Source organism: Stegostoma tigrinum, chromosome 23 (assembly GCF_030684315.1).
Source record: "Stegostoma tigrinum isolate sSteTig4 chromosome 23, sSteTig4.hap1, whole genome shotgun sequence".
NCBI classification, from domain to species: domain Eukaryota; kingdom Metazoa; phylum Chordata; class Chondrichthyes; order Orectolobiformes; family Stegostomatidae; genus Stegostoma; species Stegostoma tigrinum.
Genome location: NC_081376.1, coordinates 12,051,280 through 12,075,445, shown reverse-complemented (window position 1 = coordinate 12,075,445; position 24,166 = coordinate 12,051,280). Strand labels below are relative to the sequence as shown.

At 42.6% G+C, this 24,166-nt stretch overlaps 1 protein-coding gene across 10 annotated transcripts; it reads right to left on the bottom strand.

Moving 5' to 3' along the window:
- Positions 1–3,357: 3,357 nt before the first annotated feature.
- Positions 3,358–22,230, bottom strand: LOC125462214 (uncharacterized). Of its 10 annotated transcripts, none has more exons than XM_048551957.2 (5): positions 22,103–22,230; positions 21,681–21,837; positions 19,610–19,709; positions 17,685–17,789; positions 3,358–4,410 (listed from the first exon to the last, which is right to left on the bottom strand). In XM_048551957.2, the coding sequence occupies exons 3-5, from the start codon at positions 19,671–19,673 to the stop codon at positions 3,425–3,427; spliced, it is 1,155 nt and encodes a 384-aa protein (XP_048407914.2). In that variant the 5' UTR covers positions 19,674–19,709; positions 21,681–21,837; positions 22,103–22,230; the 3' UTR covers positions 3,358–3,424. The 10 variants fall into 10 exon arrangements, with proteins under 10 accessions (XP_048407914.2, XP_048407918.2, XP_059509901.1 ...); XM_048551961.2 differs by having other exon boundaries at positions 21,739–21,837; XM_059653918.1 differs by having other exon boundaries at positions 21,655–22,230.
- Between the last annotated feature and the right edge of the window lie 1,936 nt (positions 22,231–24,166).

Genomic DNA, 24,166 nt, shown 5'->3' with positions numbered 1-24,166 from the left:
AATGCACCGTTGTAATTACATTGGACAGAATTTTGTATTCCTCCATGAATTGGTTTGCAGGCAAAGAAGTTTGGTGATTTTTTTCCTGGTGAATTTCTTTTTGCCTACCCACCTACTCTAACCTCGTCACAATTTAGGAGACAAGTGAGACCTGGGTTCACTGGCTCACACCCTAGTTAAGGCTCATAAGAGGCCAAATAAAGGGAAGGTTGCAGATGCCTGACAGGTTGTATTACTTCCATAGGTTTCCAACTGCACTCTTGCAATACGCATCCCAATCAGATAGCTGGCAGCTCTCAGAAGCAGAAATCTTTTCAGGGCAGTCACTGGGGAAAAAAGTTGAGTAGCCTGCTGATTTTTCCAATGATAGGCAGGAACCTCTGCCACCAATGTTTTGATCAAAGAATGTAGAGTACCGAAACAGGCCATTCAGCACAAGAAATCCATATTTGTATTTAATTCTACGTGAATCTCCTTCCATTTTCAAATCTGATTCATCACAGCCTATCAACATACCTTTAAATTCCTGTTTTCTTTAGTGATTACCCCAACTTCCTTTTGAAAGGACAGAACCAATTTGCACTTACAATCTCTTGTGGTAAAACACAGGGTTTTGGTAAAACCACGACTCAGAAAAGGCATTTCTCCTTACTTCTTGAATCTACTGGTAACTAATTCTTATTTATGAAGTTACTTTTTAATTTCTCTCGCAAGTGGCAACAGTCTCTCCAAATTTATGCATCAATCGGACAGGGTAATTTGGTTTTATTAACCTTTCCCGATAATATTTCAGTTGTGAAATATTCAAATTTTTGAAAACTTTCTGCAGTTATTGTGTCATTCAAAATGTGAAAAGGTTGTCTTAGTCACAGGGAAAGTGCAATCCTCAGTATTGCATTTTATTAACTCTTACCAGCATTGTATTTGCTTGAAGCACATCAATGGATGGACCTAGGAAACTTTCCTAAGTCCAATACACTGGAGCAACTCCTTTGTTAGTCACTGTTTCGACTTAATATTCTGCTTAAATGAACATTGCATGCTGAGTCATCAGTAGTGGTGTTTTAAATGATAGAATGGACCTCAATTTCTTCCTCGGGACATAAGGAATAGGAACAGGAACATGCCATTTGACCTCTCGCATGGAAGTGTTGGGCTGAAAGCCCTGTTTCTGTGCTGTATACCTTTATGACTCTTGAACCTCGTATGCTATTCAGTAAGATGTAATTTATCTTTTTATGAAGCACAGGATCTCACTGTCCAGTTTATCATAAAGGTTGCATTATTAAGGCCAGGAAAGAGACTACCAGAGAGGTAACTATCAGCACAGATAGGGCTATCGACCTTAGACTGAAGGTGCAGGAGGAAGAAATTGCTACATATCAAGTGCAGATCCCAGTCTTCGTTGTCTTATCCCCACAGTAAGCCTAGCATAGGAACAGCAGCAGACCACTCAATCCATCGAACCTGCCATGCCATTCAATACAAATGACTGGGGAGGTACCTGTAGAACACTGATAGATTTCTGATTACCAATTACCAATCTCTACTTTAGACACTCAAAAACAGAGCTTCCACAGTCTTCTATGGAAGAGAATTCCAAAGATTCATGACCCTCAAAATAAAAGAACAATTTTATCCCAGTAGCGTTCCACTTTTTAAAATTATGCTGCTAGTCTATACATCCCAACCATGGTTTTCAGAAGATTGGCATAACTGTTAAAAGACTGCTCTGCATCTGACTACACCATTGCACCGATACACCATTATATCCAGCATGGTCTCCTGGCAAGTTAACTGAAAGTACGTCTCTCATCCCTATTTGCCACTTCCCATTATAAACCAAACAAAGTGGTGTAGAGTTCTAGAAACATCAAGAACATCACATTACAGCAAATCCTATTTTAAATTATCTCCCCACTAGTTAAATTGGTCTACCTCAATTGTGGATGAAGGATTATGTCAGATTTAACCACAGGACTTGCATAAAGTTTTAGCAAAGATCTGTAGTTCAGGTTGTGGATGAGGTTGTTTACTTACTCACCAAGCTGGCTTGTTTTTGTTCAGACATTTCACCACTATGCTAGGTAACATCATCAGTGGAGGCTCCGATGAAGTGATGTTATTCTATTCTGCTTGGAATTCACACTGTCCGGTCCATTATGGTGAGTACTGTCATTTCTGGTTTTGATCTGTATGGGTTTGTACATGGGGTCCAAGTCTATATGTTTGTTGACTGAAGTATGGGTGGAGAAGCATGCCTCTAGGAATTCCCATGCGTGTCTATGTTTGGCTTGGGCTACTACGGTTACTTTGTCCCACTTAAACTGGCCTTCCTTGTCTGAATGCACATTATAGAATTGGACCCCCCGCACATAAACCCATACAGATCAAAACCGGAAACAACATTACTCACCTTAATGGCCTGGAGAGTATAAATTCCGAGCAGAGTAGAATAACATCGCTTCATCGGAGGCTCCACTGATGATGTCACCGAGCATGGTGATGAAACATCTGAACAAAAACAAGCCAGTTCGGACAGCAAGTCAACATCATTGCCTGCATTCTTGAAATCCTAACTGGAGTTTCCATCCAGATGTCCTTTCCACTAAACAGTCACAAATTTACAATTCTGAAGAAAGGTCATTGTGTCTAATCCACTGAATATTTCCAGCATTTTATGTTCTTATTTCAGATTTTCACCTTCATTATTTTGGTTTTGTATCATTGTACCCAAACTAAACAATAACTATTTATTAATAAAGTAACAATGCTCAAAGTAGAAGAAGAAGAAAACCATCAAAAAGGATGCTAGAAACAGGATGGAAAAATAAGAACAAAAAGGAAGAAAGATTGAAATCCAGTTGCTGATCCAGTGACAACACCTCAGAAGCATTTCATTGTGAACTGAATGGGAACATCCTAATGTCACGAAGATAGCTTTTTAAAAAAGCTACCTTGTTTTTTACCTTACTTTCATGCTGGCATTTGCTTCTCTTTCAACCTTTTCACTCCTTCCTTTATTCCCCATCTTCTCTTTTCTTCTCATTCTCTCATTTACAAAGTTTCACAACTTCCACATGCTGCATAGTTCTCCTCAGGCATTTAAATATTTCTCAGGTGTAGTCACAGCAATTGCTTTGAAAGGTCAGGAACTAGATTTTAATCAGTTGTGAAATACAAACGATCAATAGATGAAATCAGTCCAAAGTGTTTGGTTATAAGAAGGTGGAATTTAGTAAATACTTTCATGAGATGGACTGAGGACAATCAAGAAAGCAACTCACCAACCACACCCAGAGCTACAAGTGCTGGCCTGTTCATGATTGGGTGTTGTAAAGGAATGGAAGCAAAACGTTTTCTATTTTAAAGTAATGATCTTTTAATAATAATATGTGTAAGAGGAGTCCTCATGCTTCAGTTTCTACTTGCAAGTCGGGAGAAGGAGAACAGCATTGCGGTCTGATATTCCAAAGTACTGGCGGGGTTTGGAGCGATAGGCGTCTTTGATGGTTGTGTAGCAATGGTCAAGGATATCTGGACCTTTGGTGGGACAGGTGATGTGTTGGTGGTATTTGGGAAGCACACTCGTGAGATTGGCCTGATTGAAGTTACCGATTACAATAAACAAAGCCTCGGGGTATTCCATCTCAAGGCTATTTGTAGTGATGCAAATTTCATGAAGCGCATTCTTCACTTCTGCATCAGGTGGGATGTAGACTGCTGTTATAATAGCAGAGGTGAACTCCTGTGGCAGGTAGGGAGGACTACACTTCACCATTAGATATTCAAGGTGCAAAGAGCAGTAACTCACCAGGTTCACCACATCTAAGCACCAAGAGTTATTGATTAGGAGGCAGACCCCACCACCCGTTCCCTTGCCCAAGGCTGCTGAGCGGTCCATCCGGTGAATTGAGAAACCCTCAGGTTGTAAGGTACAATCAGGCGTAGCACGAGTGAGCCATGTCTCAGTAAAACAGAGCACACAGCAGTCTCTCAATTCCCTTTGGACTGTAAGTCTAGACTTAAGTTCATCCAGTTTGTTTTCAATAGCTTGGATATTTGCCAGGAGTATGGTGGGGAGAGGGGACTTGAAACCACGTTCTTTTGCTCTCGTTTGCAGGCCAGCACGTCTCCCACGTTTCCTGGGTTTCGGACCTTTCAGCTGTTGAGGGAGATCTGCTGTTCCAGAAGGTGCATGGTTGCGTCCGGTGGGGTCCTGGACAATGGTTGCAGCCTTGAGGAGGTCGATGGGATCGGGTAGGTCAGGCGTTTGAGAAACCTGTAGATGTATGGTCTCTGTGGGCACGTGATTGTTGTTCCACCGTTGGCAGTCCAGCCCCATCGGTTCATTCAGTCGGGCACACCAGGTGCTGCTAGTTGTTCTCGTAGGTCGAAGGATTTCCAGACCTAAACATAGATTTGAAACCATTGTTAGTAGTTCTGACACTCAAAATCGAGGTTTAAAATAGACTGGTTATAAGAGATATAAAGTAAAAGATCTGCTGGGGACAAGAATTGCCACACTCTAGTGCCGTCTTGACAACATGGTGATTTCTGGCAATCCCCATGACCCCCTGCATCCTCCCGCACTAACCACGTGGCCGGGGATGCAGTGGTGATCCTGAGGCTGGAATATTACCAGGCAGCAGCCACTGGACTCACTAGCACTGCATGAAGTGGGGAGCATTCCAGCCTGTTAGCTGACCAGTAACTATTGGGGCCGGAATTTCAGACTGTCTGTTGGTTTGATAGCCTGACACTGGCCATTTAGACATTTAAACAGCATTCTCCACAAAAGCAACATAAGACCCGTTTCTTGCTCTGACTAGTGAGTTTCTGCTTCTTGCACTAAAATCCTGGCCAGAGGCAGGCCTAAGGCCACTATGATATTTCAAAAAGAAAAAAATATTATTTAACTGAAATGGACAATGTCACTGTATTGTTAATGTTCCACTGAACTGAGCAAAAGATACTGTGGTTAGTATTACCCTGGAAATTACATGTGCTGGTAGCTGAAACAAAGGTGAGCAAATATATTAAGCGGACAGATTTTGACATTTCATTTATTGGTTGAATAATCTGGCATTGCCAGTTATGGAACAGACCCAACACCCGCAAAATATTTCAAGGGAAACTAGACCCTAACTGGTTCTTATTTTAAAGGTTAATGTGAAGTGCATGTTCAGATGTGATGGAACTGGTCAAACTACTTGACATTAAGCAAAACACAATTTATTTAAACACTATTGCTAAAATACAAAACAAGAGTCGTTTAGAATAACAACCATCGAAAAACTCGACCAAATAACAGATACGGTACCTATTACTAACTACCTGGTCCAATATACTAACACCCCGGAAATATACCCTTTGCAAAAAGGTAAATTCAGACAGATTCTTACATGCAGTTTTACAATCCAGGAGGAAACATTAACAGATTTCACATTAGCAGCTAGGAATCCTTTACTGAAGCTCCAATACCGCTGGGACCCAAACAGCTTCTGACTGCTACAGCTAAAATAAACTAGAAAGCCTGATTGAGAGAACTGGCCACTTTCCTTCCATTGTTAGAACCGTGTGGAAAAAACTAAAGATGTCCAAAATTATTGACTTAGGCCGTTTGCAGTGGCCTGACTTTACAACCTCTCTTCCAAAAACAAACCGACAACCCAGGACAAAGCAACCTTTCTAAAGTGACAGCATTGTCAAACTGCCCATGTACTCAATCTCAAGAATAAGTCGCAAAAGGGTAGGTTCTTTGCATATGAGATAATAGTTTTGCTTCTCACTAGGAATATGAAAAAAATTATGATGATTTTGCAAGCTTTAAGTTCTGCAACGTAAGTGGAGTGAGAGTGAGATTTACTCCCACAATGAAGATCTGCTCAAAATTACTTCTCTCCTACCCAGTTTTTTTTGTTTTTAAACACAGAATTGAGGTACTCTTGCAGCAAATTATGCTCAAAAAGAATTTAAACACATTAGAATTTTGTGCTGAATTTACCAAGAATTGACTAAATGTCATTTTTAGGGAGATTCATGAAGGGTTTCTTTCTTTGAGCTCTAGTGAGTTACCTCACAGTTCCCCACTGCTCACCACATTACATATGTACCACGCCTGCCATATTATGCACTCACTAGCAGTGAAAGTACTCACCACTACCAGGACCATCTGGCAGGTGTCTGCTTGGTACCATATGTAATCGCAATTGTGTACCAGGTCAATCACAGAAAGCCAGGAACTGCCATTTATAGTGTGCTGCTGTATAATTCTAAAGGACATGTCTGAGAAAGGGAAGTCAGTAGCCTGCTCTGTTTACAGGAAAATGGAAGGTCTGCTGAATTGCATGGTAGCAAGGAAAGCCATCCCCTTCAGCCAGGAATGCCAGAGTTGGCCATGGTAGCAGATGCTGCCAGCCTGGTCTGAAGTTGCCCACCAGGTCAGTGCAACATGGAGGAATACCCAACAAGGCAGGAAGAATGTTGTTGACATTCTTTGTTTTGTAAGAGTAAGTACTACCTTCTCTTTGCAGACTTACATTCACCCTAACTCTGCCAATGCAATCACCTCTCACCAGAGCTCATGGTCCACCACTCCATCGCCACTGCATGTAGCATCTTTGATCAATTGCTCCCACCCATCCCAACACCTCCCCACTGATTGATTTATTGTCACGCATACTGAAGTACAGTGAAAAGCTTTGTTTGATTAGCAGTGCAGGCAGGTCATAGTAAGCAAGAACATACAGATCAGGAGGTTGTAAAAAGACAGAGGCATACAGGTTACATTGCACAAGGCCTGCACTTGGCAAGATCAACCAGAGCAAGATCAGCACATTCAGTAGTTCTTTACATCTTGGGCACAGCAGCTGCCAAACCAGGCCATTACGCACCTGGACAGTATGTTTTCAATGCTGCATCTGTTAAAGGAGGTGAGGCTCCTTATGGACAAGCCAAATTCCCTGAGCCACCTGACAAAGAATAGGTATTGTTGTGCCTTCTTGACCATTACATGTGTGAGAAGTCCGGGACTGTTGGTTATTGTCACTCAGAGGATCTGGACACTCTCCAGCCTCTCAATTTCAGTTCCATTGATGTAGATGGGGGTGTGTTCTCTTCGTTTCTTTCTGAAGTCAATTAGTTCTTTATTTCTGTCAATGTTGAGAAATAGGATGTTTTCATCACACTGCATCACCAAGTCCTCTATCTCCCTTCTGTAGTTTGACTCATCATTGTTAGGTATCTGTCCTACTAAAGTGGCGTTTGTTTGGAATTTGGTAACAATCCTGGTCATACAGGGAGTACAGTAGGGGGCTGAAGACTCCTCCCTGAGGGCACCAGCTTTGAATGTTACTGTGGAGGAGGTGCAGTTACCTAGCTTTACTCATTGCCGTCTGTGACTCAGAAAGCAGAGATTTCAGTTGCAGAGGGTGCAGCTGAGACCAAGGTCACCGAGTTTTAAGATCAGTCTGGAGGGGATAATGGTGTTGAAGGTAGAGCTGTAGTCAATGAGCAGGAGTCCGACAATAGGTGTTCCTGTTGTCCAGATGTTCTAGGGATGAGTGCAGGGCTAGGGATGACATCCACAGTGGATTTGTCATGTCAGTAAGCAAATCTTAGGAGATTGAGGAGGCTGGGAGAGTGGAGTTGATGTGGGCCATGACCAGCCTCTGAAGACACTTTGTGATTATTGAAGTCAGAGTCCTAGGCAATAGTCATTTAGGCTCACTTCATGTGTTTTCTTAGTACAAGGATGATGGTGGTCTTCTTGAAGCAGATGGGGACTTCGTCTTGTAGGAGGAAGAAGTTGAAGCTATGAATACCTCTGCCAGTTGGTCCACATGGGATTTAAGTGTTTAGACGGGGACACCATCTGGGCCCGTCACTTTCCCTGGGTTGACCGACAGGAAGACCATTCCAATGTCTGCAGTGGTGACTGAGGGAACAGGTGTGGCCAAGGATTTTGGGGCAGGCGTCACCACACCACTGGCAATCTGTTCAAACTGAGCACAGAATGCAGTCTACTAGTTGTAGATGCCCTCTGCACTTCCTACTTGTTCTCTTATAAAAGAGTGACTTTTCCTCCAACTGCAGCAACAATAATAGCTGCGCTAGCCAATTTCATCCTTTACAATCCTTCCCTCCACTCATTTAAGGAGAAAATATCACACGAGGGCACAGTGTGCCAAGATGGATGGTGGGGCGCTCAACATTTATTCCCCCCCCGCCAAGAAGATCCTTGCCTTCGCGGGAAAGGATCATGACCACTCATGTATTGATAACAAGAGCTCCATGACCTAGCTGACCAAATAAGATTCACGAGACTGACAATAAGAGCGCTGCACAGCAGTTAAGTGAATGTCCTCTGTCAAATCCAGACAAGGTGCAGCACTGTAACATGGTTAGGCAAGATTTTATATGAATCTTCAGGTAGCTTTTTTAAATAGTGATCGAACATACACAAAACAATTCTGATGGGATCAGTACAATTTTTTCTGTACAGAAAAATACATGAAAAACATGCCACATTTGTCAGAGATCATGTTCAACTTGATCCAAGTAACCTAACGACACTAACATTACTGTTGACTTCAAAGCGTAAATTAGACAGTGTAAAGTGGTTGCTGATTCCTCACCACCTATTTTTCACCTCTGCTAAACTCAAATTTCAAACCCTTCGTCTAACATAATAAGAAATGTGATTTTGCTGAATCGTGCAAATAATGCCATTTCACCAGAAAAAGTTTCAGAAATTTTTAAAATAATAGAATAGGTACACTGCACTCAATTAATTCAGGTTATACTGAAGAATTTTAGTCTGATTATTCTGCTTGACATTAGCAAACCTGCAATCAGACTGAAGTATTCTCAGGTATTAGTATTTTCGATTGCCTCACTCATTAAACAATAAACTTTAGTGTTTAGCAAGCTATCATGCAGTCAAGACTGGAAAGTGATTTATGTTTAAGTATGGTTTATGATAAAGTGTTGGATAACTTTAATAAAAATGCCCAACATTAGCACTTGAAAATTAAACAGATTTGGTTTGATTCATTTAACTTTGAATAACTACATCAATGGGTATAGATTATCTAAAATTACCAGGAGTTTAAGTGATTATAATCCAAGAACAACATAGGGCTGCTCTCTCATTAAACCACTGCCAGTCATGTGTCGAATCTGAAAATCACCACATCACAAAGTATGGGGTAAAATCAAGAAGGTGAGGCCTTCACAATTACACAGATTGCAAAGGGGGACATCAGATAGGCATGTGTGAAAACAAGAATAAATAGTTTTAAATTGAGGCCAGAGTGGAGCTGGTGGAAGTCAGAAACCAAAACGTGATGAGTGAATTAGATTTAAGATGAGTAAAAAATCAGGCATCAGAATTTAGGATGAGCACAAGACAACACTAGGTATCAAATGGAAAGCTTGCCAGGAAAGCATTAGAATAATCAAGCCGAGACGTAAGAAAAGTATGAATAAACTTTTTAGTAGCAACACAGATGAGGGCATGCAGTTGTGTGATGTTGTGCAGCAGGAAATACATTAGTTTGCTGACTGTTTGAATATGTGGTCAGAATCTTAACTTGGGACACACCTAAGGAGGTTCTGAACATTTCAATCAGTTTGTATAGAAACAAAGAAAATAGGTGGAGTAAGCCATTCAGCCATTTGAGCCTGAGCCACCATTCATGGATGAACATGCAATCTCTGTATCTCATTCCCACTTTCTCCCCATAGCCCTTGATGCCTTTCGCTGCAAGGGCCACATCCAAGTCCCTCTTGAGTAAATCTAATGAACTAGCTTTGATGGCCTCCTGTGGGATAGAATTACACAGAATCACAACTCTGAGTGAAGAATTTCTTCCTCATCAGTCCCAAATGGCTTACCCTTTATTCTTAGACCATGAATCCTAGTTCTGGGCTTCCCTATCCTCAGGAACATTCTTCTCACATCTAGCCTGCTCAGTCCCAATAAGATTTTATATGCATCTATGAGATCCCGCTTCATTCTTCTAAATTCTAGCAAATACAAGCCCAGTCGATCCAGTCTTCCTTCATAAGTGGTCCTGCTTCCAGAAATCAGTCTGGTGAACCTTCAGTGGACTCCCTCAATAGCAAAAACATCCTCCTCAGGCTAGGAGACAAACTGCACACAATACTCAAGGTATAGCCTCACTAAGGCCCTGTATAACTGCAGCGAGACATCCTTATTCCAATACTCAAATCCTCTCACTATGAAGGCCAACACGCCATTAGCTTTGCTCATTGCCCACTGCAGCTGCATGCCAACCTTCAGCAACTGTTCCACCATGATACCCAAGTCTCTCTGCACCCCACTTTTTCTTAAACTGCCACCATTCAGGTAATAATTCCTGTTTTTGCTACCGAAGTGTAAAACTTGCATTTATCCACATTATATTGCATCTGCCAACAATGTACCCACACAGCTAGTCTGTCCAAGTCACCCTGCAGCCTCATCGCATCCCCCTCACAGCACACATTACCACCTAGCTCTGTGTCATCTGCAAATTTAGAGATATTGCATTCACTTCTGTCATCCAAATCGTTAATTTATATTGTGAACAGCTGAAGTCCCAGCACCGAACCACAGCCGTCACTGCCTGCTGCTCTCAAAAGGATCTGTTTTTTCTAACTCTCTACTTCCTGTCTGCCAACCAGTTCTCTTCACATCAATACACTACCTCTGATACCAAGAGCTTTAGTTTTCCTTACTAATTTGTGCGGAACCCTGCCAAAAGCATTTTGAAAGTCCATAGAACATGGAACTGTACAGTACGGTACGTGCCCTTCAGCCCATGATGTTATGCCAAACTTTTACCCTAAACCTAAGGTCTAACTTCCACCCCTACCATATACTATCATCCATATGCCTACCTAATAGCCATTTAAATGCCCCTAATGAGGCCAACTCCGCTACCCTCTTCCGGCAAGGCATTCCACACCCCTACCACTCTGAGTAAAGAATCCAACTCTGACATCTCCCCTATATCTACCTCCACTTGTTTTAAAACTATGCCCCCTCGTAACAGCTACCTCCACCCGAGGAAAAAGTCTCTGGATACCGACTCTACGTATAACTCTAGCAAGTCACCTCTCAACCTTCGTCATTCTAAAGAGAAAAGCCCTAGCGCTCTCAACCTATCCTCATAAGACCTTCCCTCCAATCCAGGCAACATCCTGGTAAATCTTCTCTGCACCTTTTCCAACACTTCTACATCTTTCCTGTAATGAGTTGACCAGAACTGGACACAATACTCTAGATGTGGTTGAACCAGGGTTTTGTACAGCTGGAGCATAACTTCATGGCTCTTGAACTCAATCCCTCTATGAATGAAAGCTAACGCTGCATACGCCTTCTTAGCGACTCTATCCACCTGGGTGGTAGCTTTCAGAGAACTGGGGACATGAAACGAGATCCCTCCGCTCCTTCACACTGCCAAGAATCTTTCCATTAAATTTCAAAGCAGAACACAAGGAAGGTTGTCCTTCCAAAATGAATCACCTCACACTTTTCACGGTTAAACTCCATCTGCCACTTCTCAGTCCAGCTCCGCATCCTATCAATGTCCCTTTGTAACGTAGAACAGCCAAATACAGAACAGCTACTGAATCACCCTTATACACTCAAAGTTCCAGAAGATTTGTCAAGTAAGATTTTTAGTTAATCCATGCTGACTTGGGCCGATTCTATCAGCACTTTCAAAATGCTCATCTTTTAATAAATCCTTTATATTGGCCCCAGCTTTTCACCACCAGCGATGTCAGGCTAACTGGCCTACAATTTCCTCATTTTCACTCTCCCTCCTTTTGTTTTAAAAAAAAGAGGGGTGACATTAGCTACCCTCTATTCCTTTGGAACTCTTCCAGAGTCTACAGAATGCCAGAAAAATGATCACCAATGTGTCCACTATTTCTAGGGCCACTTCCTTAAGTACTCTAGGATGCAGAGCATCAGGCCTTGGACACTTATTGGGTTTAGATCCCATCGATTTCTCCAACATGATTTCCTGACTAACAAGTATTTTCTTCAGTTCCTCCTTGATGATTGACCCTCTGTCTCCTAGCATTTCCTGAAGGCTATTTGCGTCCTTAGAGAAAACAGATCCGATTTTGTTCAGAGATTGTAGGAACTGCAAATGCTGGAGAATCTGAGAATAACACGGTGTGAAGCTGGATGAACACAGCGGGCCGAGCAGCAGAGGATCAGGAAAGCTTGACGTTTCAGGTCGGGACCCATCTCCCAATTTTGTTCAACTGGTCTGTCTTCTCTTTGTTGTCTGTTATGAATTCACCTGATTCTAACTGCAAGGGACCTAAATTTGTCTTCACAAGTCTTTTTCTCTTCACATATCTGTAGAAGCTTTTGCAGTCATTTGTTACGTATTCCGTAAGCTTACTTTCATATTCTATCGTCCCTTTCTGAATTAAACCCTTTGTCTTCCTCCAACAAATTTTAAATTTCTCCGTGTCCTCAGGTTTGCTGCATTTCTGGCCAAATTTATATGTCTCCTCTTTGGCTTTAACATTATCCCCAATTTTCCTTGTTAGCCATGGTTGAGCCACCTTCCCCGTTTTACTCTTATGCCAGACAGGGATGTATAAATGTTGAAGTTCATACACGTGTTGTCAATTGTCAATCCCTTAAGTATTGTTGGCCATCTTATCCTAGACAATGCACACCCCATACCAAAGTTAGCCTTCTTTAAGTCCAGGATGCTAGTTTCTGATTTAATTGTGTCACACTTCATCTTTATGAAGAATTCTAGCAAAGGATCCCACACCACAATGTTGCTAATTAATCCTCATTACACAATGCCCAGTCTAGGATAGCTTGTTCTCTAGTTGGTTCCTTGACACACTGGTTAAGGAAACCATCTCTCATACATTCCAGGAAATCCTCCTCCATCATATTGATACCAGTTTGATTGAAGTCATCCATAATAACCGCTATACCTTTATGGCATGCAGCTCTAATTTCCTGTTTGATACAGTCGCCAACTACTGTTTGGTGGTCTGTACACAACTCTCACCAATGTTGTTTTCCCTTTGGTGTTCTGCAGCTCCACCCATGCAGATTTTACATCTTCCAGGCAGATGTCCTCCCTTACTATGATGTTAATCCACTCCTTAACGAGCGATGCTACCCCACTTCCCTTTCCTTTCCATCTATCCTTCCTGAAAATTGAATACCTCTGGTTATTGAGTTCATCCTAGGAACCCTGGAGCTAGATCTGTGATCCCAATTACATCATATTCATTAGTAACTGTTTACTAGGTTAATTCATCCACCTCGTTACAAATACAAATTGACAAGGATGAAAATTGTGTGCAAGGAATGGGATTTGTGGCAAGGGCCAATAACATTAACTTCAGTCTTCCCAAATTCTTAGCAGCAGGAAATTTTTGTTCATCTGATACATGTTAGATAAATAATGGCAAATCAGAGACAACTGAATGGTCAACATATACAATTATAGCCATCTACTTGCACCTTCCTGTCTTCACATTTACCTTAAAGCATCCTTGCTTTCATTTATCATTGAATCAAAAGCATTTTTAGTGATGAAATGAGTTGCTTAACTGTTACTGACTGAGAATGGCAAGGGCACAAAATGTACTCTGGGTCAGGGATTTCGATGTCCACTATCAAGATAGCTCAGCAGCAGTACTACTGATTGAGCCGGTTGGGTCCTAAAGGACATAGCTGCTAGACTGGGTCTGCAGCAGGTGGTGAGGGAACCAGAGAGAAAAACATACTTGACCTTACTAATCTGCCAGCTGCAGTTGCATCTGTCCATGACAGTACCGGTAAGAGTGACCATCGTACAGTCCTTGTGGAGACAAAGTCCAGCCTTCACAGTGAGAAGGATCTCCATCGTGTTGTGTGGCACTATCACCGCGCTAAATGGGACAGACTTTGCACAGATCTAGCAACTCAAGACTGCGCATCCATGAGGTGCTGTGGCCATCAACAACAGCAGAATTGTACTCCAACACAATCTGTAACCTCATGGCCTGGCATAACCCCTACTCAACCAATACCATCAGGCCTGGGGATCAACCCTGGTTCAATGAACAGTGCTCGTGGGCATGCCAGGAGCAGCACCAGGCATACCTGAAGATGAAGTATCAACCTGGTGAAGCCACCAAACAGGACTACTTGCATGCCAAACAGTGAAAGCAGCAAGTGATAGACAGAGCTAAAGCGATCCCACAACCAACAGATCAGATCTAGACTATGCAGTCCTGCCACATCCAGTCATGAATGGTGGTGGACAATTAAATAACTCACTGGAGGAGGTGGCTCCACAAACATCCCCATCCTCAACGATGGAAGAGCCCAGAGTGCAAAAGATAAGGCTGGAACATTCACAGCCATCTTCAGCCAGAAGGGCTGAGTTGATGATCCATCTCAGCCTCCTCCAGTGGTCCCCAACATTACGGATACAGTTTTCAGCCAACTCAATTCACGCTATGTGATATCAAGAAATGGTTGGAGACATTGGATACTGCAAAAGCTACCAGCCCTGACAGCATTCCAGCAATAGTATTGAAGACTTATGCTCCCAAACTTCCCACTCCCCTAGTCAAGTTGTTCCAATACAGTTACACCACTGGTTTCTACCCAACATAGAAACTTTTCCAAGTATGTCCTGTACACAAAAAAAAAAGACAAATCCAACCTCGCCAAGTGCAACTCCATCAATCGACTCTCGATCGTCAGTCAACTGATGGACGGTGTCATCAACAGTGCTATCAAACAGTACCTGCTCAGTGAGGCCCAGTTTGGGGTTCTGCCAGGGCCACACAGCTTCTGATCTCATTACAGCCTTGGTTCAAACACAGACAAAAGAGCCGAATTCCAGATGTGAGGCGATAGTGACAGCCCTTAATATCAAGGCCTCATTCAACCGAGTGTGGCATCAAGGACCCCTAGTAAAACTAGAATCAATGGGTATCAGGTGGCAAACGCTCTGGTAGTTGGAGTCATACCTGACACGTAGGAAGATGGTCATGGTTATTGGGGGTCAATCATCTCAGCTCCAGGACATCCTGCAGGAGTTCCTCAGGGTAGTGTCCTAGGCCCAACCATCTTCAGCTGCTTCATCACTGACCTTCTCTCCATCATAAAGGTCAGAAGTGGGGTTGTTCGCCAATGACTGCACAATGTTCAGCACCATTCGTGACTCCTCAGATACTGAGGCAGTCCATGTTCACGTGCAACAAGGTCTGGACAATACGCAGGCTTGGGCTGACATGTGGCAAGTGACATTCGCACCACACAAATGCCAGGCTACTACCATCACCAACAAGAGACAATCTAACCATTGATCCTTGACATTCAATGGGTTACCATCATTGAATCACCCACTATCAATATCCCGGGGGTTACCGTTGACCAGAAACTCAATTGGACTCACCACATTAATAGAGTGGCTACAAGAGCAGGCCAGAAGCTGGGAATACAGTGGCGAGTAACTCATCTCCTGACTCCTCAAAGCCTGTCCGCCATCTACAAGGCACAAGTCAGGAATGTGATGGAATACTCCACACTTGCCTGGATGAGTGCAGCCCCAGCAACATTCAAGAAGCTTGACACCATCCAGGACAAAGCAGCCTGCTTGACTGGCACTACACCCACAAGCATTCACTCCATCCACCAATGGTCAGTAGCAGCAGTGTGAACTATCTACAAGAGGCACTGCAAAAACTCAAAAGATCCTCAGACAACACTTTCCAAACACATGACCACTTCAATCTAGAAGGACAAGGGCAGCAGATATATGGGATCACCACCACCTCCAAGTTCCTCTCCAAGTCACTCACCATCTGGACTTGGAAATATATTACAGTTCTTTCACTGTCGCTGGGTCAAAATCCTAGCGTTCCTTCCCTAAAGCATTGTAGGTCAAACCACAGCAGGAGGACTGCAGTGGTTCGAGAAGGTAGCTCTCCACCACCTTCTCAAGGGCAACTAGGAGTGGGCAAGAAACGCTGGGCTGCCAGTGACATCAACATCTTGCAAAATGGATAAAAAGAAGACAAATGTGTCTCTAAACTGCTATGATACCATTCAAAGATCTTAGACTTAAGGAAGCAATGATGAAGAATTCACTGAAAGGACTAGGGTTAGGGGTTCTCAGGGAAGAAACGTGGGAATCATGGGGTCAAGACAGTTGGCAGCTTTGGGGAGAAAAAGAAGGATTTGAGGGAGACAGGAGGAGTTAGGGAACAGGAAGGAATGTGGGAGTCGGGGGAGGGGGTTGGGTGAAATTCAAGATGTCAGCAGCATAGGCGGTATCTGCGTTCCTCGCCCAGGGCTTCTCCATTCCGTCTCTTTCCCCTTTCTTGTTCTCTTTAAACAATGGAGCAGCCGTGACAGCACAGGAATTGCTTTCTAGTCTGGAGGCCCGTGACCAGCAGTGTACCATAAGGACTGGTGCAGGGCCGTTGTTTTTCATCATTCATATAAATGATTTGGATGTGAACATAGGAGGTACGGTTAGTAAATTTGCACAGAACACTAAAATTGATGGTGTAGAGGACAGTGAAGAAGCTTACATAAGAGTACATTTGGACCATGATCAGATGAGCCAATGGGTCGACAGGTGACAGATGGAGTTTAATTTTGACAAACGTGAGATGCTGCATTGTGGAAAGGCAAATCAGGGCAGGACTCATACACTTAATGTTAAAGTCCTAGGGAGTGCTGCTAAGCAAAGATCTTGTAGTGCAGGTTCACCGCTCCTTGAAAGTGGAGTCGCAGGTAGACAGGATAGTGAAGGCGGTGTTTGATATGTTTGCCTGTATTGATCAGTTCATTTATAGGAGTTGGGAGGTCATGTTGTGGCTGCTTGGGACATTGGTTAGGCCACTTTTGAATACGGCATTCAGTTCTGGTCTCCCTGCCATAGGAAGGGTGTAGTGAAACTTGAAAGGGTTCAAAAAAGATTTACAAGGATGTTGCCAAGGTTGTGGGGTTTGAGCTATATGGAGAGGTTGAATAGGCTGGCGCTATTTTCCCTGGAGTGTTGGAGGCTGAGGGATGACGTTACAGGGATTTAGAAAATCATGAGCAGCAAGGATAAGGTCAACAGCCAAAGTCTTTTCCATGAGGTGAAGTCCAAAACTACACAGCATAGGTTTAAAATGAGGGGGAGAAGTTTTAAAAGGGACCTATGGAGTAACTTTTTCACGTAGAGGGTGGTGCGTGTTTGAAATGGGCTGCCATAGGAAGTGGAGGAGATTGGTACAATTACAACATTTAAAAGGCAACTGAAAGGCACATGAATCGGAAGTGCTGGCGAATGGGACATTTTCCTTGGTGTTAAAAGGTACAGTGGCAGACTTCTGTGAATGCAATTAGTCACAGACCACCACATTGAAAAGAATTACACCCCTCAACCCAGGTATCACTCTCAGCTCTGACTTTTACAGTATAACATCAATACGGTTCATAAACCGCCTTTATTAGTGTGGATATTCAGGACTATTTTTGAACCAAGTTACCACCGTATCAGCTCAAAAGGTTTCTGCAAGTCGACATGCAATATCAAAAATGTACAGGTTTGCTACAGTACTGGACAATTCAAATTTTTCATAATTTTGGAATATTGATATCTGGACCCAGAAGCAAACTGTTTATGTACCTGTTATTTGACCAGTATGCTCCTTCAGTTCATGATTCTCCAGTCTCTGGTTTCCATTTTTCTTATAAACAGGAACTCCAAAGTTACTGGGGTTAAATGCTACCTCTGCCAAAAATCAGACAAAAAAACTAATGAAAATTCACATTAATCACCCAATCTTCAATGTCAAGAAGGGTCCCAGAATTTTCAATCTGAGATTTCTAAGGATAGCTTTAGTAGACCAGATTAAACAGATTCCTTTATTTCAAAGAACTGCTCAATTCATTCTCCACAAGTGATCCAGCAAGTTGTAGATTTATCCTCCGAGGTCAATGTACTGTTATAAACACCTGGATTTCCAATAATAAGCATGCAAGCGTAACTGATATCTGACCATAGAAATGGAATACTCAACTTTTCAATGATAGCAATCTAGATAATCATATAATATGCTTAACTACAATTTCATAGACCATACAGGCATTATTTGCTTTTAAGTAAAACACCAACGTAAAGCACTTCTTCAATATCTATCACAATTTATGATGTTAGTCTGAATTGGTATTCTTTTATTGCAGGAATCCTACCTTCATTTAACAACTCAAATTTACTGATAGACTTTATAAAAGTCTATGTTCCTTTTCATTTTTTCCTCATACACCCTCCCAGCCTTCATATCTTAGCCGGTTGATAATTTCTCACCCTTAAAATCCCCATAAGATCCATTTTTAACTTGTTTCTAACTCCTAATTATCTGTAGGCTTTTGAAGCCAGTAAATTCCGTAAATTGCTTAACCTGAAAGCAGCAGAAACATGACTTAATATTGTCCCAGCAAACGGGTACCACAGGAGTGACTGACTTTTCTTCCCTCATAATTTGAAGGTTACTCCACTGTGCCACATTTGTTGTAAGGGCATGGCTTGAAATGTCCCAATTCATGTAAATGTATCAACAGCATTTTAAGGAAACTGGTATTATAGTCTTGCGCAGTAGAAAACTCACCAGTGTTTATATATTTATCCCTAGATAGAGTAGCGCAGAAGAGTCATACCAGTCTCGAAACATTAACTAAGTTTCTCTGTCCACAGATGCTGCCAGAGCTAAGTTTCTCCAGCATTTGTTGTATTTGTTAAGTTAACACAGAACTAATTAAATACAGCTTTAATACATTCCTAATGAGCCCATATAACAAAGGCAATAAATAATAATTTTCTGGTGTAATCTGGCAGTTTCACAATTCAAGGGAAGGCAATGGCCTAGTGCTATTATCACTGGACTGTTAACCTGTATAGTCAGGTAGTGTTCTGAGGACAAGGGTTTGAATCCTGCCATGACAGATGGTGGAATTTTAATTCAACAATAATCTGGAAAATCTCACAGAATGCCACACCAGAATTAGTGGTCTGAATGGCCTGCATTTGTTGCTATCTATCTGATGGCCTTTCTTAACTCTAGAACATGAGATAATAAATCAGCACGAAGTCCATACTTTATAAGTGTCAGCGTAAAATTGTTTTCAACATAAAAGCACCAATCTATGAGCATAACTAATCATCTTTCTACCTTATCTTAAAAGTTGGCTGTTATGGCTGGTTCATGTGGCTCAGTGGTTAGCACAGCTACCTCAAAGCACTAGGAACCAGGGTTCGATTCCAGCCTCAGGCAATTGTCTATGTGGAGTCTGCATATTCTCCCTGTGACTGCGTGGGTTTCCTCCAGGTGCTCCGTTTTCACTCACTGTCCAAAGATGTGCAGGCTAGGTGAATTGTCCATGCTAAATTGTCTGTAGTATTCAAGGATGTTTAGGTTAGCTGCATTAGACATGGGAAATGAAAGGATAGGGGAATGGATCTGGGTGGGATGCTCTTTGGAGGGGCAATGTGGACTTGTTGGGCTGAATGACCTGTTTCCCACACAGTAGGGATTCTATGATTCTATAACTTACGCGTCCGATCTTGATTCCAGGCATGGCACGTTATTGGCTCAAACAAGAATTGATGGTGAGACATTCTAATGTCAGAATTTTCATAGGACAGTCACAGAACCTGTAAGATTTTATAAAGGAAAATAACATCTGTTTTCAACACAAAATTATTCCAAGAAGAAACATAATCTCCCTTCAATTTGTCTATTGACAGGGCACAGACTGCCCAATTAGTGTCCACCACCTGCATGCTATTGAACAACTTACATAAAATTAATAGATATCCCCCCATTCTAAATACAACTTCGATTTTATTCATACAACTGTGATTTCTAAAACAAAATCAAAAACCTGTATTCATTGAGACATTATATCTCAAGATGCCTCTCATTTAGGATGTTTCACAGATTGTGATGTAAAAAAAGCACACACAAACAATTGATTTGTAGCCACCCATTTTAAGAGATTTCTTCCTCTCCAGCGCATTTCATGCCAGAAACAAGAACCTGTAACCTTTTCTTACTCATGACTATTGTAGGTTGTGTAATTATTGATTACCTATTTGATATTAAATGGATGTTATATCTTCGGAACATCAAGAGTACAGAGCCTCACTTGTAATTTTAACAAATTGAACCTGCTATCCACTGCCTGCACAACAGCCAGTTATTGTATAGTTGAAGTACTTTTCACATCTTTACACAGAGCAGTGGGCGTGTGGAATGCACTGCTGGTAGTGGTAGCAGAGTCAGATACTTTAGAAACTTTTAAGCAACTCTTGGGTAGGCACCTGAAACATAGTAAAATGTAGGGTATGCAGGGTAGATTGAACTTAGTAGGATAAGAGGTCGGCACAGCATCGTGGGCAAAGGGCCTTTATTGTTCTATGTTCTACAACCCTTTTATTTTTCAAAGCCATAAAGAAACATTTCACAATTTCACTCATATGGAGAACAAGTAACCAGCAAGACTAGAAATCTGGACATATGATTGATGTGCAAAGCCTTGTTAAAAATTACTTGCTGTACATTCTTTGTGACATGCAAGGATGGAAAATTAATCATCCATTTTCTTCACACTTTAGTTTTAATGTTTTATGCCATTAAAACATTCCAGACTTTGTGTGTTTCATCACAGCACTCAAATCTAACGTACTAAAACTAAACAGTTGGTCTAATCTGAGTGACCAACCAGTATGTCTGATCAAATAAGCTTCAGATGATGTCTTCTTTTTAAAATAAAACTTTAACTTGAGAGCCTAGGTTGATTAACTAGAATGAGCATAACACTCACTTAACAGAATTATTAGTTTTAGATTAGTCCAGCCATATCCTACTTAATAGCTAATATGTTTAAAAGCCCCACAAGTCTGACTCTCAATTCACTCCAATATTAATACAGTTCCTGAATTCCACTATGCAATCCCATAAGAAATTCGAATGAACCTTTAAGATGCTTAAACGTTTTCCTTTATGATACCAGCAAAACATTATGAGATCTGCTTTTAGTTGAACATAACCTATTTTCAGCAAAACAACACCTGAATAAAAAAAGTATCACACCCTGGAAACACCATTTGGACTACTGATGCACTTGACCATATTGAATAATTGGTATTTTAAAATGCCATAACTCTTAAGTCGCACAATTACTCAAATTATATCATGCAGTCCTGAGGTACTGCATTCTGTTCCTCACTAAAAATCACAAAACATGAACATTTGAAGTACAAGGTACCTTGTTTACTTCTTTCAAAAGTTCAGTTTGTGACTTTGTGAAATTGTGAAATGAATTCACTAGATGGCCTTGTCTGATAAATACATTCTCTACATCATGATTATTTTTCTCTGTTCCCCATAATCTGATTATACAACAGGCAGGTCCTGGTTCAGAGCTTCACCGGCGACCCCCGCCCGAGAGAAGCCCACTAACGCCACCGCAGCCTCACAGCTCCGCCCTGCACCGGGCGCACCAGCGATACCGAAACGCCAAAAAGAATAATTGCGGCCGGCCTGAGCAGCGGACGATCGGGGACTGAGGAAACCGAACACTGGCTTGTACCGCACCCGCCATCTTGGAGTGGTAAACCCACTTTGATAAACTCCAGGGGAAATGTGTATTTCTGACCGTCTGGCGTTGTAGTAACTCACTACCCAACTTCCTCGGTTATCGGGTCTCGTTCACTTTTGTTGTATCCGCTCCGTTATGTTGCCATCCTCCCCCCATTCGGATGCACTCCCACACCGGGCCTGAACAGGAGGAAAAAGGGGGCCGGTCAATAGGTCACAGAACAGCTTCCTGAGTCTCGGCGGTCATTTTCCAGTCAGGCTTCCCACGGTATGTGACCGACAGACCGAGACCCGCCGCACCGCTCACCGACCATTCGGCCCGCCGCTTCCCTGCCTTTCTCCTGTCGGTTTGCCGGCCTAGGCCTCAACGGCGTCTTCACTCAATTGGGGCCCGGCTTCCTTGCTGTCGGATCCCCGGCCCCTGAGTCCCCTTCCCCGCCGTTACCTGGCGCGGGCTGTCGGTGTCGGGCTTGAATTCGCGGACTCTGGGCAGTCGACACGAATTCGGTCACCAGGCGGAGACGGGACTGTCGGGATCCGGGAACGGCAGCCGCGCGCACGCACACATTACGGGGCCTGCGCGCGCGTGCACGTGGGATGACCCTTCGATCGGCGGCGCGCTCCCGGCTGGCTCGCCTGTTCAATATGTCGTTTAGTTATTAAACAGGTCGCACGAGTTTGTCCGTTATCCCTTAACAAACAAACAAAGCCCATTTTTTGTAGGGCACAGAGTGGAAACATATCGTGAGGCAAAGAAATGTTGGCGAATTAAATAATCTTGTCATCTGTACCAACGATGGCCGCGCGCCCCTGAGGTGCAAACATCCCACATTCCTCTCTCCAGGATCATTGCTATGGGTGTGAGGAGGGCAGATAAATACTAAGCCAACCATCACAGATCAGATCCAACCAAGACAATGGTAGTTTCACCTTAATAAAAACCGAAGGAATTGCGGATGCTGTAAATCAGGAACAAAAACAAAGTTGCTGGAAAAGCTCAGCAGGTCTGGCAGCATCTGTGAAGGAAAAAAACAAGGGTGACCGGACCCGAAACGTTAACTTTGCTTTTTCCTTCACAGATGCTGCCAGACCTGGTGGTTTCAGCTTGTAAGAGTTTTAAAATCTTAACACGTTTAGGTGTTTACTGTGAAATAATTTTCAATACGGTAACATCAACATCTTAAGGCACTGTTTCTCACTGTTCTCCGAGAGGCACCTTGTATGTGAGATCAGTGGTTCAGAATTATGTACATTGGGACTGCCCATTTTTTGGGTCTCAGAATTCCATCGACTGACCCTACTTGGCAGAACGTATTATGTCTGATTCCTTCCTCCAACTATGGCTCCATGTTGCGTCTGAAGGGGTAAGGTGAGAGAGGAAAGTGGTCTTCCTGAACTAATATTGTCTGTTTGCCTGCAAATCCTCTGTGGAAGAATACTTCTCACAACATCAAAACGGCAGGTTCATGCTGTCACATATTTTCACCAAGGATTGATTGCTTCTCATTCACTCCCCACTGAGATGTTGTCTGGCCGTCATTTATATTTCCTGAGACAGAAAGCTAAAGAATTCTCACCTCAGATTGAAAAAATATAAGGATGAAACCCTTGGGAAATGGAAAGTTGGAACTTTTGGGCCAGATTCTGAGTTATCATCTGAAGCAAAAACTCTGAAAGGGGGCTGAGAATTAAAAGTTGGTAGTTTTGGTTCAGCTTCTGAGAGGAAGTTGTTTAAAGTCATGGTACTTTATGCAGACTGCCCTTTAACAGGATTTGGAGCCTGTTCTGACATTTAATTAGAGGCTGCAGGGAGAGAGCAGAAGTGGTAAATGAAGCAGAAGTTTAATTTAAACCCCTGTAGCAGCCACTGCTGTTTAAATTTGGAAGATTCCAAAGTGAGTTTTCGATTTAAATGTGTGAAGATGGCACTGAAAAGCTAAATGCTGGCATTCAGAGAAGAACAACCCCTCTGTTCTTGGAAAACAACTTGTTGGTGATGTTTGATTCTGTGAGGGAGAGGAAAGTCATCTTCCTGGACGTTGGGAATGACAGTGATGGATAGTGGGACCCCTCCCATCCTGGGATAGTGTTAATAAGGGAAATAGCAGGATTCACGATGTGGACAAAGTTGGGCCTGGCAACATAGAAGCCAGTAATGCGGATGGTGCTGATTTGATATGAAATGCCAGTAGATGGTACCACCTTACTCAGCAATATGGCGAGCAAGAGGTGTATTGTGAAACCTCAGCACTGCAGTGTGTTTTGCTCTCCTAGGCTGGTTCTTACATTCTCCTCCTGTGCCTTTAATGGATGTAGCTGATCACCCAGTGACACTCTTCCACTCCTTTCACAGCTTAATGGGGAATTCATGAAGCTGAGGAAGCACTGTCATGCCTGGAAACCACACGGTCCACTATTGCAGATACTCCTGTCGTGGTGGCTTCTGGCATATGTTCAGACAGTGCAGAAAATGGTATGTGTTCAGGAGGGTCAATGGCAGCTGTTGGAC